We start from the raw sequence: 17,782 nt of genomic DNA, 5'->3' as shown, positions 1-17,782 counted from the left end.
TTCCCCAGTCTGATTTGGAAATGAACATGTTAAAAATATTGGACACATTTTTACTCTTTCTAACAAGTCCTTTGCAGTTACTCGCCAAGAGAAGAAAAAATCTATGAGCATTTCATTGATACATGAAAAACTTCAAGAAAAAACCACTGAGCCTTTAACTATATTAAAAGTTTATTTAAAATCAGTCTATGATTTCTTCTTAATCTAAGACAACAATATAAAATTTTATCATTAAAAACATCATAAAACAAATAACAAGGCAGTTGCAAATTACCTTAAAGGTAATAAATTAAAACGATAACTTAAAAATAAAAATGGGTTCATTCTGTGATTCATTTTTGTTGATAACTTTGACGTGCAATACAATTTCATGTGAGAGACCTTTAAAGCTTACAATGTGGCGGAGTTTAAAAATTTTTCATTTTTGCCGCTAGAGTTTCTTTAATCGCTTCAAGGAAGTCTAAAGTGTTCAAGTACATGTTTTCTTTGGTTCCTTGGGCACCATGAATGCAAATTGCTAAGTCCTTTGTCATCTTGCCAGACTCAACGCATTCTACACAAGCTTGCTCTAGGGCATCGGCAAACCTAAAACAAAACGAAAGAAACTCTAGTATCGTTTGAAAAGATACAATTAAACAGGAGACTTAGATACAAAATAAATTTGTGACCTGCCTTATTAAGAGGAAGCTCAAAATCGGTGCAAGAAAGTAGATTTTTAGTTGAGCAATTTTTGTTGAGTTGGGTTGAAAAATCAGCATTTGATTCTTCAACAGAAAACGTTTACCTAAACTTTAGAGCGACAGTCATGGAAAATACGAGAGAAAAACATAACTGCAAAAACTGAAGTGCTTTAATACTTCAATTATGTGGCTACAAATAATTATCTGTTTTTGAGTTGGAGAACACAAATGAAGCAAGTGAGGGACAAAGAACACATTGTAGTTGCCAAGCCGATAGAAGCGACAGCTTCGTTTTCATTTATCTCTCGCTGTCAAGCCTGCAGAAAAATTTCATTTCAAGAATGGAATTTTTTTTAATGTCGGCAACCTCTTTTCTTCAACAAGTCCTAAACATTGCAAAGAGAATGGCGCCCATTGAGGGTTGTTTAGACAGAATTACAAACAACGCAAGCATACCGATCCCCACAATGAATATGGAGCTGGAAATAGTGTACAAAAACTAGGCGACATTGTATCATTGAAAGATTTCAAAATGGTCTAGAGGCACCAGATCAAGATGATCAAGAAATTTGATTTTTTTTATTAAGTTTTAAAAGAGTCTATTTTTCATATTTGTCTTATTATTGGCAGCAATCGCAGGAGTAAAGTACGATAAAACTTTACCTAAACGGCATTACTCTGATAAGTTGTCTTGGTTACCGGCCAAGGGAAGTTTAAATTGAGTTGCGGTTTTCTTTCTTAGGTATTTGTTAACATTTTTTAGTGCCTCAAAAATATGTTTGTAAAAAGGTAGAAGGGTCAAATTTGACTGTATCACTCAATTTGCAGGAAAATCAGCAACAATGTTAATTACACGTTAGGAAACCAAAAATTGATTAATGATTCTATCTTGTGTAGATCCGTGTCTGACAAGAAAATTACGTGTGCCCACCGTCTCACGATTGTTAAATGTGCTGGACGCTTGGATTTATAGAGCACTAAATAAAAACTACTAGAGAGGTACCAGTCATTTTCTCCTGTAAAATGATGAACAGTCACTTTCCTGAGCGAAGCTTGGTGTAGCATGGAGAAAGAAACTAAATCGGGCATTATGAGGAGGAGGTATGAATGACCGAGAGGTGTATCAATTAATAGCACGTGGTTTGAAATTGTTTGACTCAGTGACAATCTCCTGCCACCCTCAGTAGACTGATATTTGAGCGGATGGCTTCAATAACAAGTACAAGGAATGTCTCAGTCGTCCTCAGAACGATAGAGAGAGCACTAGTTCGTGAATTGCAGCTTTTGTCAATTATCTTTTTTCTCGAATTGCTAGCCTATGTGGCATGGTAGAAATAATCTTATCTAAAAATACAGTGACAGGCCATTTGGGGAAACGCTCCTGCCATAGCGTTAATATTATTGCAAACGGTAAGCTTACTAGTTAGAAATTACTTATTTCTTACTTGGCTAAATCAGGAGTGTTATCTAATTTTGCTCTATGAGCTAAGCCCCGAGTCCATGCAAAAATAGATGCGATGGGATTCGTTGAGGTGGGTAGTCCTTTTTGATGTTGCCTGCAACCAAAAAAAGAAAAAAGATAGTAGACTTCAACAATTCTAAGACCTGAAATTCAACAAGATTATTAACTCTGTATACATACATATAATTAGCTTCTGTGAAGCAATTTTTGGGTGGTTCGATACAATTAAACCTGAAAATCATACGTGACTTCATTGAAAATTATTTCTGCTAAGTAACTATAAGTTCTTTAACAAATGGCTTTGGAGCAAATTCTCATATATTTTGTGTCCCTCAAAATGTTACAACCAAGGCTATAGTTAATGTAACCTAATGAAAAATTCAGCCCTGAAACTCTATTTGACTAGTTTTTTTTGTAAAAGCAATGTTAGATTTAAGAGAAGATAATGAAAGAGAGAAAAAAAATAGATTAAAAAAATTATAGAATAGCAAAGAGAAAAGGCAGTTCTTACCGGTAATGACGGGTGACAGTACCATGAGCAGCCTCTGATTCAATAGTGCGACCATCTGGACACATCAAGACTGACGTCATTAAACCTAAGGATCCTGCAATTAAAAGAAATTCAGAATCATTCAAAGGCGAACAAGTATTTTTTGAGGGTTTATCGCGCGTGTAATGATATAGTTAACTTTTCAAAATAAAATCCTAAATGACTTGAGAAAATTTTGCACGGGAGACATGATGGCAGATACTTTGAGAAAGAGGAGAAACTCAACTCTTTAGAATAGCTGTCTGTGGTCCAGTTGGTGAAAACGTGTAATTTTTTTAAATAAAAACGTGACTTTTCAAAGCTTTTTTTCGTGCTAAAGAAAATGCTTACAGGGTAGAAATCAGCATTCCAATCTTGGAAAGTCGTCAATCAAGTCAAATTTTGTCAGCTCGACAAATTTTTGTTTGGACAATTTTGAAACATACTAAAACTACGACGAGGCAAAACTTAATTACTACTTGCATTTAAACAAAAACAAAAAGAGCAGTATTGTAGAGCGTTTTTCCCGTCTAAAAATAGAAATAGCTGCAAGACTTTTAGGAAGTCTGAAACTAATCATTACTTTTCAGAAGTGAAATCGAGATTATGAGACTATAAACTCTTTCCATCACAATATGGATAGCAATGATGATTTAAATGATGGTTTTTAACATTCACAAAAAAAAAAAAAAAAAAAAAAAAATTCATTTTCCCGGGGAGCACATTAATCCACACCATCACATTTTGACCCTACAGTATAAACCACTCCTCCTGACGAAATTACAACGATTTACTCAAACCTGCACCCTAATTGTAAGATGAAAAAAGGGAATTGATTCACGTCGCAGCTGTGTTTCAGTTGATGTTGCCAATTCAGTGAGAATAAATTTACCATAGCCTTGAGCAACGATGTCCGACTGCACATCTCCATCATAGTTTTTACATGCCCACACAAAGCCTCCACTACTTTTCAGAGCTTGCGCCACTTGATCATCAATCAGTCTGTGCTCATACCAGATTTTCAGTTTCTCAAACTGTGGTTTGTATTCTCTGAAAAAATAAAACGATCTTGCCAATGTCTGTACCTTTCAGCCAGAGACAGAATTGTAGTATTTTGTATTTTACGGGTGAGAAAAGTTTATTAGAGACCCCTAAAGTCTGAAAATTTTCGCTTTTCATGTATTTTACTAGAAATACAAGAAAACTTGGCAAAAGTCCTGCCAATTGCCATGACATGGGACCTTTCAATGTCATGCACCAATATTATTTTTTTTTATATCACACAGGGATATTTGAAAAACAGCAACAGTAAAAGTTGTACTTCATGAAAGAAAACATGAATTTTTATGAGTCTTCTTCGGAGTGAACTTTTCAACGCAGTAAAATGTTGGAGATCTTTCCAAACTCTTTCAGAATAAAAGCTTCAAAATAAGATGATGTGCATCTTTGCTATTCATCCAAAACTGACTGAAACATACTCACTTTTCATAGATCTCTTGAAAATATCCTTGAACCGACCATCATATTTCTTCAAAATAGTATTTTTTGTTGACAGGTATAACGGCCACTTCTTCTGGAGTGCAATCTGTGATCAAAATAACAACACGATGAGTTTGTTTGGTGAATTTTAATTCTTCCATTTTTGAAAAATATTGAGAACTTTTGCAGTTCAAAGGAACGTTCTTAGATTTGCTTGAATGATATTAACCCACAAAAAACAAATTCCAAGTTGGGTATTTTCAGCTCCCATTCAAATGCGCATTGCTGAGAAAACCAAGATGGCATCCAACAATATCTCTCTCGCCTCAGTCTTATTTCCATTTTTGCAATGCCTGTACTCAATGAAGGGCTATGAATGGCATTTTTCACATTATCAATGTTTTAGGCAAAATTGCATGGTGACACGGTCAATGTGAGCTAGATTGATATCCAGTCTATACCAACTGCAAGGACAGTGCAATACAGATAAACATATTGATGGTGTGATCAGAGCTTAATCATAACAGCTGCACGGACTATGGATCGTCGCAGAGGCACTGCACTGTTGAAAGTGAGGCGGCAGTAAGAAGGATATTTTCAGACACCATCTTTGTCATCTTTTTCAGTAATACAAGGTTGAATGATTGCTCAAAATAGGCAAGAATGAGCTTGTTTTCCGTGGGATAATACAGCCCAAAAAAATCTGAGAAAATTCCAATGAACTTAGTGCACTTCCTATTTCTGAAAAATGCAAGAATTAAAAGTTATCAAACAAACTCGATGCCTTTTAAGATCATTAAAGAAGAGTGGCAAAATGCATATAATCACTGGTGAAGCCACTGGTGAGGCTGATTCTGAAGATCTTGTTTCAACTTGTTATAGATATTTGTCCTGTGTGCCTTTAGCGCTGCAATGTTCTTTTTCTTTAATTTTTCTTAACCTTACCAATTTTCATTTATATTCTTCCTAGTCATTTAGGATGGCTGGATTCAGTTCATTTTTCATCTTTTCGACCTTATCATCCCAGCCATCACCCATAAAATTAATGACTAGACTTGCAACTGATAGCTCCACTGATTACAGCCAGCCAATCGCGTGTTATCTTCTTACCCGTGATGTCACCAAATCTATAAAAGCGTGTCCTGCCCGATTTTCTGGGTCCTTTCCATCATGACGTGTGTGCGCACATGTACGTGCCATTCTTGCCCTTCTGGCATCTCTGACTTCTAAGTGTGACTATTTTTAAAACTCTTATTCCAAATCTCAAGATAACTTTTGAGCCCTTTCAAAATTCACTTTCTCATTTAGCTCTCTCACAAACTTTCAGTGCCATTAGAAGTATTCAGTCCTTCTAATACAACAATATTGTTTACATATCAGTGGAGTAGAAAGCTTTGACAGAAGTTGTAAAAACTCGATGCTTGCTCATCATTGGTGCCAGATGACATCGTTTGATTTGGCGCGAAACCAGGGCGTTTTAAATTTGCGGAAAAGTTGCGCTTTTGAGACTGCGTTTTGCTTGATTTCTGAGTTACTTTTTAGCGTTCAATGTAAGCATCGTCAACGTGTCTACGAGTCATTTACCTAATGAAAAATATATTTGCAAGTCAAAATTCGTTCATGGTTTAGCGATCCATTGCAAGAAGATAAAATTGGTTCTTGTTTGTTCAAATGACTGACCTGGAAACTTGAGTGAGCGAATGAAGCTATAGAATCATCTAAATTATACATGGCCAGAGCAACACCTGGACTTTTGTAGTTAAAAACTGTAAATTTTTCTACTTGTCCGTCATCTGCAGTAAAAACTAGTTCCATCTGAAACAGTTAAAAATTGATTGCATGAGATTATGATGGTAAAGAGAGAAAGAGGTTAGAAAAGTGAGGAGGGTAAAAAATATAAAGCTCACCGTTCAGAATACTAATTTTTTATCAGCATCCATTGATTTCTTAGGAAAGAGAAATCGAAAGAAGAGAGAAGAAAATCGATTTTAGGACAATAAATTAGCAAATTCTTGATTTAATACTGTCCTTTTGATTTTAACTCTCAGGATTACATTTTCTGGAAAAGAAATTATTAACTTTCAGAGCTTGTAATTCGATACTTTCTGTTCAGTTGATTAAATTGCTTTGCGCTCATCAGCAACACATTATAAACACCAATAATGAGTTAAAAGAAGTAGCCAGTTTAATTTTTAATGATTTTTTTGTATTGTTGAAATAGTATACTTAAATGTGAGATTCAAACATGATATAAATATTTTTTTAATTACTTACTACTTATGTAGTTTTTTTCTTCAAATTATGTGGTGATTTGCAAATTGTGCAATGTCTTAGTGCTCTGAGGATAAGAGGCAACCCCAAATATGTCAGTGAAAAATATGTTTATTTAAATAAGCAACTTGAATTTACAACACTCTGGCTAAAAATTAAACTTTGTTTTCTATTCAGTTGATTGGTCGAAAAGCATGTCGTTTCTAACCCGGTGAGAGGAAGCCCAAAGATAGTATTTCCAACTTATTGTTGGTCCCTACATTTGAGAAAAAAAGGGTAAAAAACAAACCTTTCCTGGTTTTGTTACAACATAATCAGTTGCTTTGTACTGGTCACCGTGAGCATGTCTTCCTATGACAATAGGCTGAGTCCATCCAGGAACCAATTTAGGAATGTTTTTACATAAAATAGGTTCTCTGAAAACAGTTCCTCCTAGAATATTCCTGATGGTTCCATTAGGGCTGAGCCACATTTTTTTCAGCTTAAATTCTGAAAAAAGAAAAAAGAGCTCCAATTAAATTGAGAGTGCAGGGGACGAATATTACAAAAAAAAAAAGAAAAAAAAAAAAGAAAAAAAAACTGGGCAGTTGAAAAAATAATTTGTGAATGCCAAAGTTTTTGTCAAGATCGGCGGAGAAAAACAAACCCTCTTCGTTTGAATGAAACATCTATTTTACTGACCATTCGGCAAATTGGTCAGTTGCGCTGGTCACAGAGTCGTGTTTTGATGCTTGATTCTTGTAGATTAGCTAAAATAATAAGATCAGTCCAAACCGCAAGTTTCTACGTTCAATATTAACCAAGATATCGCCCCTTGAAAAGTCGGGTTTTTGACGTCATCCACCGCAGCAGTGGCACCCTTGGTTTCTTCCACCTTGCTTTCATACAAGTTTCACGTTGAGTAACCAGTGCATAACTAGCCAATGAAAGCAAGGTGGAAGAAACCACAGGTGTCACTACACGGGGTGGATGACGTCAAAAACCCGACTTTTCAAAAGGCGATATCTCGGTTAATATTGAACGTAGAAAGTTGCGGTTTGGACAGAATTCATTATTTTTAGCTATCTACAAGAATCAAGCATCAAAACACGATTCTGTGACCAGCGCAACTGGCCCATTGTGGAGACTCTGGAAGTTGCAATCATGACTTTATGGAGCTGCACTCCACATATTCACCACTTTTGTGAAGGTATCCCCAAGTGCTAACTTGTTGTTAACAGTGCTAAGATTATTATGGCAGTTCCGTCATGCTTTCCAAGGAAATCCAGGCACTTATACAATTTCTGAAGCTTGCAAATTCCTGCTGCCAGTGATCTGACTAGAATACTTGCAGATGAACTTACCTTCAACTCTAGCTTCATCAGGAGTAATGGTCGCACATTTAATCCCAACGTTGTGTTTTAAAATTGCATGAGCTGCATCGACTGTCACTTGATCGTTGGTGGCATCTCTATGGGGTAGACCTAAGTCATAGTAAAGGCTTTCGATCTAAAAAAGAAAAGAAAAATAAAAAAAAAGATGCAAGAATGAAATTGTCAGATTAGTGTCAAGGCATTTGCACTTAATAAATTGAAATTTAATCCAATTTTTTCCTATCTTTTTTCGTCTTAAGAAAAAAAAACAAGAAAAAGAAAACACCGTTTAAGGTCCAAACGTTAGTCTAAACCAGAGAGCAGTCATACTACAAAAAGGTCAAAAGCACTACGTGGCAGAGAGATTACCTGTGCTTTACCCACACCTCCAGCGTCACCTGGACGCAATAAGTAATGAGAAAATGGGAGGAAAGTTTCTGATGAGCCTTGGTCTAAATAGTAAATTATAGTCGAAGCAGTAGAGAGAGGCTTTGCTGCTGTCACTAGTTAAATTTTATTAGGTGTATAATAATTACTTCAATGTTAACAGGACATTGCCCTGTCAACATTATCAGGGCAAAAAAAAAAACTAAGTAATCAATCAAAATACCTTCACAAATGGAAAAATTAGATTTTCTTTGATGTTGGCCCAGATGATTCTTGTCATTTCATCACCGTCCATTTCCACAACTGGGTTCTTGGCTTCAATTCGTTTACTGGATCCATCTGTGAAAAGCCAAAATTAGTCATGAAGTAAACAATGTATCCTGCATAATACATGAAATATAGAACACAAATAATTGTGAGCCCGAATTTTGTGGACTAACTAAAAGCAAACTGAGAGGAAGGATTAGAGCAAGATACTCATTATCAACGTTGCAAAACTACGGCGAATATTTGGAGAGTGTAACCATCACTGATCAGTTTTTTTTTTTTACAAGATGCGAGGGTTTATTATACTCGAAAACCCATTTTCGTAAAAATAACTTTGTAAATTTTTCAGAGGGGGGGGGGGGGATTTTTCTTCGCCTTTTTATACGTCAGCCAAGAGGTGACAAAGTCTTGGAGCAATCAAAAGGATAGACTTAATAGTTTGTAGATGCGTATCATTTTCCGCGGATATTCATGGGTGCTCGCGGTTAAGTAAGTAAGTACGCCTCCCGATTTTTCCAATCGGTGCAACTCCTTAAAATACTTTGAAAGTACTTTATACATATGAAAAGGCGAAGCTATGAGTTCGGGATCTTCAAAATGCGGTTTTTGTCAGCACCGCGGTTAACCGCAGTTGCTGGCCTTTTCCGCGGTTATCCACGAATCTTTTCGTGAGTTTACCCGATATTTGGAATTTAAGGGGGCATGTTTGATTTTAAGCGATTAATGAGGAGTTTTGCTGCCTGTGCATGCTTTCTGGGCTCCCGCAAATACTTCGTGTTTCAAAATCATTGTTCAAGGTTGTAGTTTAAAGATCACGGTTTCATTTCAAAATTTCGACGCGCGATTTCGCATGCTCCGATGTAAAAATCAGCTACGGATGAACTGATGATGAAAGGACAGTGAGGCAACATCGTCAAAACAAACGTGTTTTAAAGCAAAAAAATAAACAGTGAAGAAATGCTCTTTATCGTCGAGAATAGTTTAAAGTTCTGACGGCGAACTTGGGTTGAAACAAAGTTGAACCGATCGGCATTTCACAAGAACGAGATTGCAAGAGCCCTTGAGTTGAGTATTTTGAGATCAAGGTTGCGATTGACCAGGTCGAAAAACTCCGCATGAGCAGATCGTTGCTCTCTGAGCAAGAGCGCACGCCACAAAAACTACTCGGCAAAATTACCAAATTTCGGCAAATTACTCATTTTTTTCGGTAGTTACAGCGGGCAAACGGGCTCCAAGTTACCCCGGGAGCAGACCCTACAAGCCCCCCCCCCCCCCCCCCCCCAGATATTCCCCTAAATGAGTGATAAGAAACAGTATTATACTTCTTTTCTTTTTACTGCATTGATGCGGTAGGAAAAGAGAAAAGTCTTGAAATGTTTTTCGAGGATTATTGGTGAAGTTGAACCTTGGGTTGAACCATGTATAACCACATTTTGTGTGAGCATAGCCTTAAAATGCATCTACCGGCCAGAGCAACAGTTCGCGGAACTTTGTCGGAACAAGTTCGGCGAACTTTTGGCTGTGCATCGTTTTTCACCGCTTTTCTGTGCGGGGATGGAATAATTTACACCTCAGCTATAACTTATTCCGCCGAAGTTCCGAGTTCGTTGGTACGTGCACGATCTAAGACAGACTTATAACGAGGGTTATTTAAAGCAATAAATTTTGCAGTTCGGAACTACGATTTCTGGCTGTGTTAAAAACAACGTAAGGACCATTACTTTCTCTGCGTACATAAGTGTTTTAAAGGATGAGCTAAAAATTTGAGTTCCTGAAATCATGAAGTCCAATTTTTCTTCATTTCTTTCCACCGTGAGGAGGTCTCATCCCTTCGTCCGTCAATGCATGAATTTCGAGGTTTTCCAACGATCCAGAATCCTGTGCTAGACTCGGAGATCACGTAAGTACATGGGTGGGGTTTAAAACTTTCTAAACCTTCTCTGATTTTTTAAAGCGGAAAAAGCCAACTCCATTGCCTGAAATTTTCACAAAATATTTTTCAAACAAAGAGGAAAAATCGCGAGAATTATTAAAAATTTAAGTTGATTAGCCTTCCGCCGTAAGTCATGACGCGTAGTTTCGACATGCTTTTCGACCAATCGAAATCCAGGATTTTTTCACGTGACGTTTTATCTCGCGGAGAGTGCCGTCCGTGGAATAGTGCGCGTTTTTCCGCGGGTCCATTTGATTCCGCGGATATTTAAAGATACGCGCGGTATTCTGAGCCATTCCACTTTTCACTGCGAGGACCGGCTCTACCTTCTCTGGTTGAAAGTCTCGTCAAAGCTAAACTTTAAACGCTATTTTGGGGAGGTATGGCTTTTGTCATACTGATATATTTTGTGGCCCATGGCATTTTCGGATTTGGCAGGACATTTTTGAAATATCAGTCTCAGCCTCCTTTTAAAATTTTACATACCTTTACCTACGATGCTAGAAAAATGTTGACCAAATTCTGAATCCGTGACAAAAGGTGATAGAATCGGATCCAGGCGCGGTACTTGGACAGTCGCGATTTTAAGCGATTGGACAACTACGATCTGCTTTTCATCCCGGATCTCACGGGGACCAGGGCCGGATTAAGGGGGTGGCCACATGGGCCGCGGCCCATGGCGGCAAATTTTGCAATTTTTTTAGATGTAGCTATAAAGAAAAATCGGATTCAGAAAAAAAAAAAAAAAATACGAACGAGAAAAGGTGACAAAATCTCTCATTTCCTGAGAGTATATCTTTAATTTTGTCGTCCTTTAGTGACAGCACCATTAATTGGTCGAGTTAAGACTAAGAGAGAAACCGAACACGGAATTTGGCCTGGAACGGCGCGGCGCAGAGAGCAATGATGACGAGAACGTGAGATGAAAAGGAGAAACCCTCGGCGCGACGGTCGGCATGTAACACATATTAGCGCCTACAAGACTGCATGAATACTTCACGCATTGCGCCAAAGCCAGTGCGGTCGCTGCGGTCAGCGTGAAACGCATAGCGCCTACAAGACTGCATGAATACTTCACGCATTGCGTCAAACACAGTGCGTGCAGCAGCGGTCGGCCCGAAACGCATAGCGCATGTAAGACAGTAGGAATACTTTATGCATTGCGCCAAACACGGTGCGGTCAGCGCGACGCGGCGGCGGAAGTTAAAATTATTAAACCACATTTATGTTTGCTCTTTCATAATTTTTTGGTTCATTCCTATAAATGGAGGGCCTTGTCCATACAGAGATAGGTTTACGGAACTGAACTTTCGCGCCAAGTTCCGTGAACTTTTGCTAGTAGTGTTGACAGGGCTTTCGCAAAAAATGTGACCAACACGAGTATACTCGTCTTATACGCCTCCTCCCCCTCCGGCACGTTCACTTGATGGTTTTTATTAATGTTTCAAAACGAATGAGAAGGGGGCGGCAAGTAAGTAAATCCGGCCCTGACGGGACGTGCGGTTTTTCGCAGTTACACGGCTACATTGTGCGTGCGAAATTCAGTGATCAGGTAATCGCGGTTCCGGATCAGGGGTGCAAAATCTAGTTTTACGCGGTTACGGGACAACCCTACAAGGTTCCAGAGTTGATCGGTAGGGAAATTCTTATCCAAATTAAGTGGCGGCGAAAAAATCCTCGGAAACATTTCCGACGATTTACCTACCTACTGATTTTTTTTTTACTTTTTAGGAGCATTTTCGAGCATTTCCCACGGCCATTGCACGACGTTCTTCTCCAGTCTACCAGGCAGAAAATAATCACCGAGCGTGAGTTTGAACCTTGTGGGGGAGAATTTTCTCAATTCGCGGAAAATATTCGCACGGAATGAGGAGATTTTTTGATAAAGGAGGAAATTCTCGTTTGAAGGAGCAAACGGCGCTGAAAACTTTGCTCGGACAAGTGCCTGTGATTCCGGGCTGCGAACATATTTCTCAGTCGTCGCGTGACTGGCGGGTCGTGATCGGTCCTCTGCGAAATTCGTAAGGCCCTGAAAACAGGCTTTTAAACAATCAACATGAGAAGACCGGTGCAATTTGGCGTGCTTTAGTATTTTCTGCAAAATCGAGGTGAAAATCACTCAGATTTCACAAAATCGATGGAAAAATTTCGGAAAATATTACATGAGAAGGGAGACAAAGGTCATCGAGTTTAACTCTTTGAGTAGAGGAGGTTCCCAAAATGGGGAAAGCTGACAAATTTCCGGATACCTTCAATGATTTAAGTATTGGTTTATCTTTGGACTTTGGATCCTTCGAGGAAAAAGTCCGTCTACTCTTCTACTCTTCAGGAAACAAAACAAAAATGCAGCACTCTTGGACCCCTCATTGACATTCAAAAAGAGGCCCTATATGAAAGGGGGGAGGGATTCCACAGATTATCAGGACACTTCAAACCTAGCACTCCACTATCCTGTCTTGTATTTCGATGGGGTTGACTCAAGAGAAGTTGGGCAAAGATAATGGTAATCTTGCTTGGTATACTCTACTTTCAAATAAAAACTTTCTATGTTGGAAAGTTTCATATGGTCATATGGTTTTAAAGGGTCATACATAAATCAACTGAAAAAAACTTCTCGGAGTCAGTTCGGTGGTTATTTTTCTGGCTTTGAAAGCAGGGTAGAGACTAGTTCAGAGATTATTCAGTCAGTATTTTGTCCTAAAGACTAATTTAAATATTCAGGATATTAGTGATGAGAACATAAAAATAGGTACTTGCTCCTACGGACTCAAGGTTCCATTATGTAGTACCTGTGAGAAATAGTAAACAAAATTCAAATTTCTCTGTAAACTTTGATTATCATGAAACTTCAATGTCTCTGAACTGTGGTCAATATTAAAGTTTCAATATGACAATCTGGGATAACCAGGTACAAAGTTCTACAAATAATGCTTGATGAACAACCAAACTACAAATTGCAACCTCCATCCACACCAGGCGTTCAGTGCGGATGATCAGTGATTATAATGCACAGAATATTCCGACACAAGTCCATAACAATCGAGAACTGACATACACAAGATACAGTTAGGAGAAAGAATCTTAACTGCTCTTACTTTGGGAAATTTTAATTTTTTTTTACTTTTTTTACATGAAGCTGTTACATATACATGTAACAGCTGACTGAGATTAGGTCGCAAGCTTTTGAGGAAAGATAAGCCGGTCACCATTCATGGAAAGAATCAGTCCCATTGCTACACCACACCCCAAAAGGATGGCTCTGAAGAGAGTTAAATAATTAGAAAAAATGCCGACTTACAGTTCCTGCGACTGCAGGATGTTGTTCTGCTACAAAGGAAAGATTTTGTGACGAACTGATCCACTTGGGAACACAAGTTTAATCCACGTTGAGCCATTATGCTGGTTGAGGAAACACTGACACTGCTTCAAGCACAGCTTGTGCTCTCATTCTCTGACACGAAGATCTTGGAAAGAAATTCAATCAAAAAGGCGAAACAACAGTAGATAAGATAAACTGATTCTTTCGAGCAAGTTACACAATATGCGATTTCACCTCACCGCTGAAAAACAATAACATAACCTCCACAAGCTTTTGAGCTTTAGCACATGGTTGCCAAAACTATTTAAATAATCATTCTGATTCAAACTCAAGAACTCAACCAAGAGGTAAGTTGGCTTTGATCAGGAAGACAAACAGTCCCCGCAAAATAATGTCAACATTTTCTACAGTTACCATAAGATGGATATTTATTCGTACTACATATACACAAAAAATTAATATTACATATCTGATAGCATACATTTGGCGGCTGTGTAGAGATCTTTGCTTTGGCTTTGATTTTCCTGAAAAATTTGAGGAGTATTGAGCAATTTATGTCAATTTGTAACTTATGAAGTGGATAATTTTCTTAAACACTAAAACATGAATTAATAAGAGTTGCAATTAGCAAAATATAATGAACCAAAGATCATGAACGTAATAACATTTGAACAGGATGATAGATAACTTCTTTCTGTAATCTTTGGCTGGACATCTGTGAGATTGTTGACATGACTGTTGGGAGCAGACATAATTTTTTTTGAGTTTCAAGTAAGTCACTTCCTTCTGTTAGGCGGACGAAAAGTTCTGTGATTTCATAGAAAGTTTTCGAATTACTAGTGTTAGTAAGCATTTACGTGGGAGTGAAAAGTTTGAACATTCAGAGGCGTTATTGTGTCAAATTTCATCGGCAGGTTCGTGGCTTTTCAATCTCATAGTGACACCCTGTTCCTGGAGCCGAATTTTTCAATTAGCTTCCTGCTGTCATTTGAGACACTTTACGGTTTGAAATAGGACAGCTGTAAGACACCGTTTTATCCACATCTATTTTCCTAAGAATCATAGTTGAAATTCTTTAACTCAGTGTCTGCATCCTGCCAAGCTGTCAGTCTTGTCACTAGAAGTAATCATCTCGATGTCCAAGTAGGAAGTAGGAACTCACGATCAGCGGCCAGGATCTTGCATAATCATTGATTTTCTAACATAAAATACCAGAATTGTCAGCAGTAATCTACTATCCACTAAGAATTACTGTTCCCGTAATCTTTTGAAGGCAGTTAGTGGTGCTCTTCAATGTGGCTTGACTCCCACTGCACTGCGCCCCATTCATTGATTTGAACTTCAAATGTGAATTTCTATTCTTGCCAACATGAACGATGAACAACAACCAGTTGCTCGGAAGGTTGTTACTCGATTCCATCAATTCCATGGCAACAACATCCAGCTGCTGGAAGATAACACAGTCGCTTACCGCAAATCGAGTTTTGCCAATGCATTGACGTTTAGTGAAAAACCTCTTCTTCCGGGTGAAATATTCCTGATTGAAATAGAGAAAAATGAACGAGGATGGAGTGGATACATGAGATTAGGATTGACACAATTAGATCTAGAAAAACAGTATGCTGATGGACAATGTCCACCACAGTATGCCCTACCAGACTTGACAAATACCAGCACTTCCTGGGTTTATGCAATTACGAAGACACAGAATAATGTCTATGAACTAGATAACTTTAGTAGTGGCGTGTCCAGAACGAATCAAGAAGACTCTCCAAAGCATTTACTCGGGGATGACAACAACATCAAAACATCACGTGGAACTATTCCGAGGTGCATTCTTAGACCTTCATCTGTAGGTTTCTCACAGGAAATTTTACCAACTGATGTTGGTAGCAGGATTGGTGTAATGTACATTCCAAATGAGCAGGGTGACAAGGATGTTGCTGAGATGCATTTCATCATCAACGGAGAGGATCAAGGAGCGTGCTATGCTCATATTCCGTACAAGAAAGCTCCTCTTCACGCTGTAGTAGATGTCTATGGAACAACCAAACAAGTCAAAATTGTTCAAATTTATGGAAGTGAGTATCAGCCTTTTTCATTTCTAAGTGTATTTTTTACTTCTTCTTGCCTTAAAACCTGAGGAGCTCCTGTAAAAAGATCAGCATAGCCTACCAGTCTTTCAATCATGGAAATTAAGATCTCTCATGAAATTATCAATTCTGTTTTACCATTTCCTTCTAGTACAAGTATCTTAAGCACTTTTTTCTCGAAATTATTGATTACAAAATGATAAATTTGATGATGAAAGTCTCAGTTAAAACTGAATAGGTTAAAGGAATATTCCAGTCCATGTTCCAAATGAAATGTTGAACGTTTCGCAAAACATCGACTGAAGAAAGACTAAAAACATTCTTTTTTAACGTACTAATTGCTGCCTTGAAAATATTTGCGGTAACTTTTCTGAAAAATGTATGTTAATTTCAAACTTCCGAAGTTTCCCATTTTACTTTATTTTGAGTTTGAAGGACTGAGATATTATAGTTAGACAGCTACAGCAAAAACAGCTCACATTTCATTCTCTCCTCGACTGGTAATCAAGGCAAGTCAATAGGTATAGCTGTATTTTAAAAGTGCTTAAGTTTTTTTACATCAGCTGCAGCTACCAATGATAGTAGGTACCTATGAATATCATTTAGACACTTAATGAGAAAACAGCCATGTAAGTTAAAAGCTGTTGCGGTCACCACAGACAAGATTTTCATTCCCTTACACTCTCACTGGACTTCTCATGGACATTTAAAGAGGAAATAGGGTTCTCGGTTTGGAGGAATGAAAAGAAAAAGAAATGAGCAGAATCCTTCAGCATTTGAAAAATTATCGGCTGTGTAACTTAATTTTCTAAGGAATTTCAGTACGCACTTGCCATTGAATAAGATTATCAAACTTTTTGACTGTCTCCATGAGACCATCCATCAAATAGTTAGCTATTATTTTGCAGAACTAGTGGAGTGAATACTTGATTGGATAATGTGCTTTGTGGTCATACTATTCTGCTGTGGAAATTGCCTGTCCCATTTTTGAAAAAGAGAATTCGTATCCTGTCACATTTGTAATTAATTTGTTTTTCATTTGTTTGTTTCAGTTGCTTCTTTGCAGAGCGCTTGCAGGGATGCCATTCTGCAGCATTTAACAAATCAAGCCGTCTCCTCTCTACCTTTACCGAAGGCTCTGAAAGAGTATCTTCTATATCAGTCATAAATACTATTATTCTTTTAGTTTTGTATAATGTACTTTAATGTTATTATTTAACTGAAAGAATGTACATAGCTTGCTACATTAACATGAGTCATGCCAGAAAAATTTTCCAGTTAAGCTTTTGCTAGTTCGTACTAAGTATCAGTCAGTCATTGGTGCCCTAGAGATTTTGGCAACTGAAAATTAAAGAAGTCTTGCTTAACTTATTTGGTTTTAAACGATTTTACGAGAGATTTTTGGCCGTCTTCATCTGGAGGAAGACAGCCTTTCAGTCATTATTGTGATAGTAAAAAATACTTTTGTCCGTTTTCAATTTTAAGAAGTCTGAAGTCTATTATTTTAGAATAATAAACCTACCCTGAATATTTGAAATTAATTGGATTCTTATTACTCTTTTTTACACCTTTTTCATACTTGAAAAATAAGACACATTCTGCGGAGCAAGCAGTAGAATTATTGTTATCACATCCTTTTTGTGTCAGAAAACAATTTTTTTGAGGAATATTGTCACATCATCACAAAGGAATATTGCTATTATTTCACCAGGCAATATTTCCTGGTAAGAATCATTGTAGATGTGATTGCAGGCATTAACGATTCGCCCAAAAAATAATATATCTTGCGTCCTGTGCAATTTCCTTTTCTTCTGTTTTTCAAATTTTCCAGTGCTGCAACATCCTCCAATGCAATATTGCTCTATCTTTTGAAAATTATTGTTTCAATGCACCTAAATATAACTTGGACTCTTTATTGCAGGGGATTGGGATGAGCCATTATTGCTTTGAAAACTTGGAAGGATGTTAAAAAAGGGCGGGACTTAAGGTGAATCTTTTGCACTTCAGAAA

The 17,782-nt window shown here is 37.6% G+C and overlaps 2 protein-coding genes across 2 annotated transcripts; one reads left to right on the top strand and one right to left on the bottom strand.

Moving 5' to 3' along the window:
- Positions 1-153: 153 nt before the first annotated feature.
- Positions 154-13,915, bottom strand: LOC109034397 (isocitrate dehydrogenase [NADP], mitochondrial). The gene is given in 11 exon segments (XM_019047520.2): positions 154-585; positions 2,126-2,236; positions 2,654-2,747; positions 3,564-3,721; positions 4,154-4,169; positions 4,172-4,256; positions 5,831-5,965; positions 6,711-6,910; positions 7,765-7,909; positions 8,384-8,499; positions 13,659-13,915. Coding segments are annotated over 11 exon segments (1,335 nt in total). The 5' UTR covers positions 13,756-13,915; the 3' UTR covers positions 154-407.
- A 456-nt stretch (positions 13,916-14,371) lies between these two features.
- Positions 14,372-17,309, top strand: LOC109034406 (neuralized-like protein 2). Its single transcript, XM_019047528.2, has 2 exons — positions 14,372-15,760; positions 16,825-17,309. The coding sequence occupies exons 1-2, from the start codon at positions 15,049-15,051 to the stop codon at positions 16,938-16,940; spliced, it is 828 nt and encodes a 275-aa protein (XP_018903073.1). The 5' UTR covers positions 14,372-15,048; the 3' UTR covers positions 16,941-17,309.
- The last annotated feature ends 473 nt before the right edge of the window (positions 17,310-17,782 follow it).

Source organism: Bemisia tabaci, chromosome 4 (assembly GCF_918797505.1).
Source record: "Bemisia tabaci chromosome 4, PGI_BMITA_v3".
In the NCBI taxonomy this organism is placed as follows: Eukaryota; Metazoa; Arthropoda; class Insecta; order Hemiptera; family Aleyrodidae; genus Bemisia; species Bemisia tabaci.
This window is presented reverse-complemented; position numbering and strand designations above follow the sequence as displayed.

Excerpts from the sequence above, each read along its gene's own strand:
- LOC109034406 (XM_019047528.2), top strand. The coding sequence starts at position 15,049 with ATGAACGATGAACAACAACCAGTTGCTCGGAAGGTTGTTACTCGATTC. Across the intron at positions 15,761-16,824 it reads AATTGTTCAAATTTATGGAA|TTGCTTCTTTGCAGAGCGCT; the intron begins GTGAGTATCAGC and ends TGTTTGTTTCAG.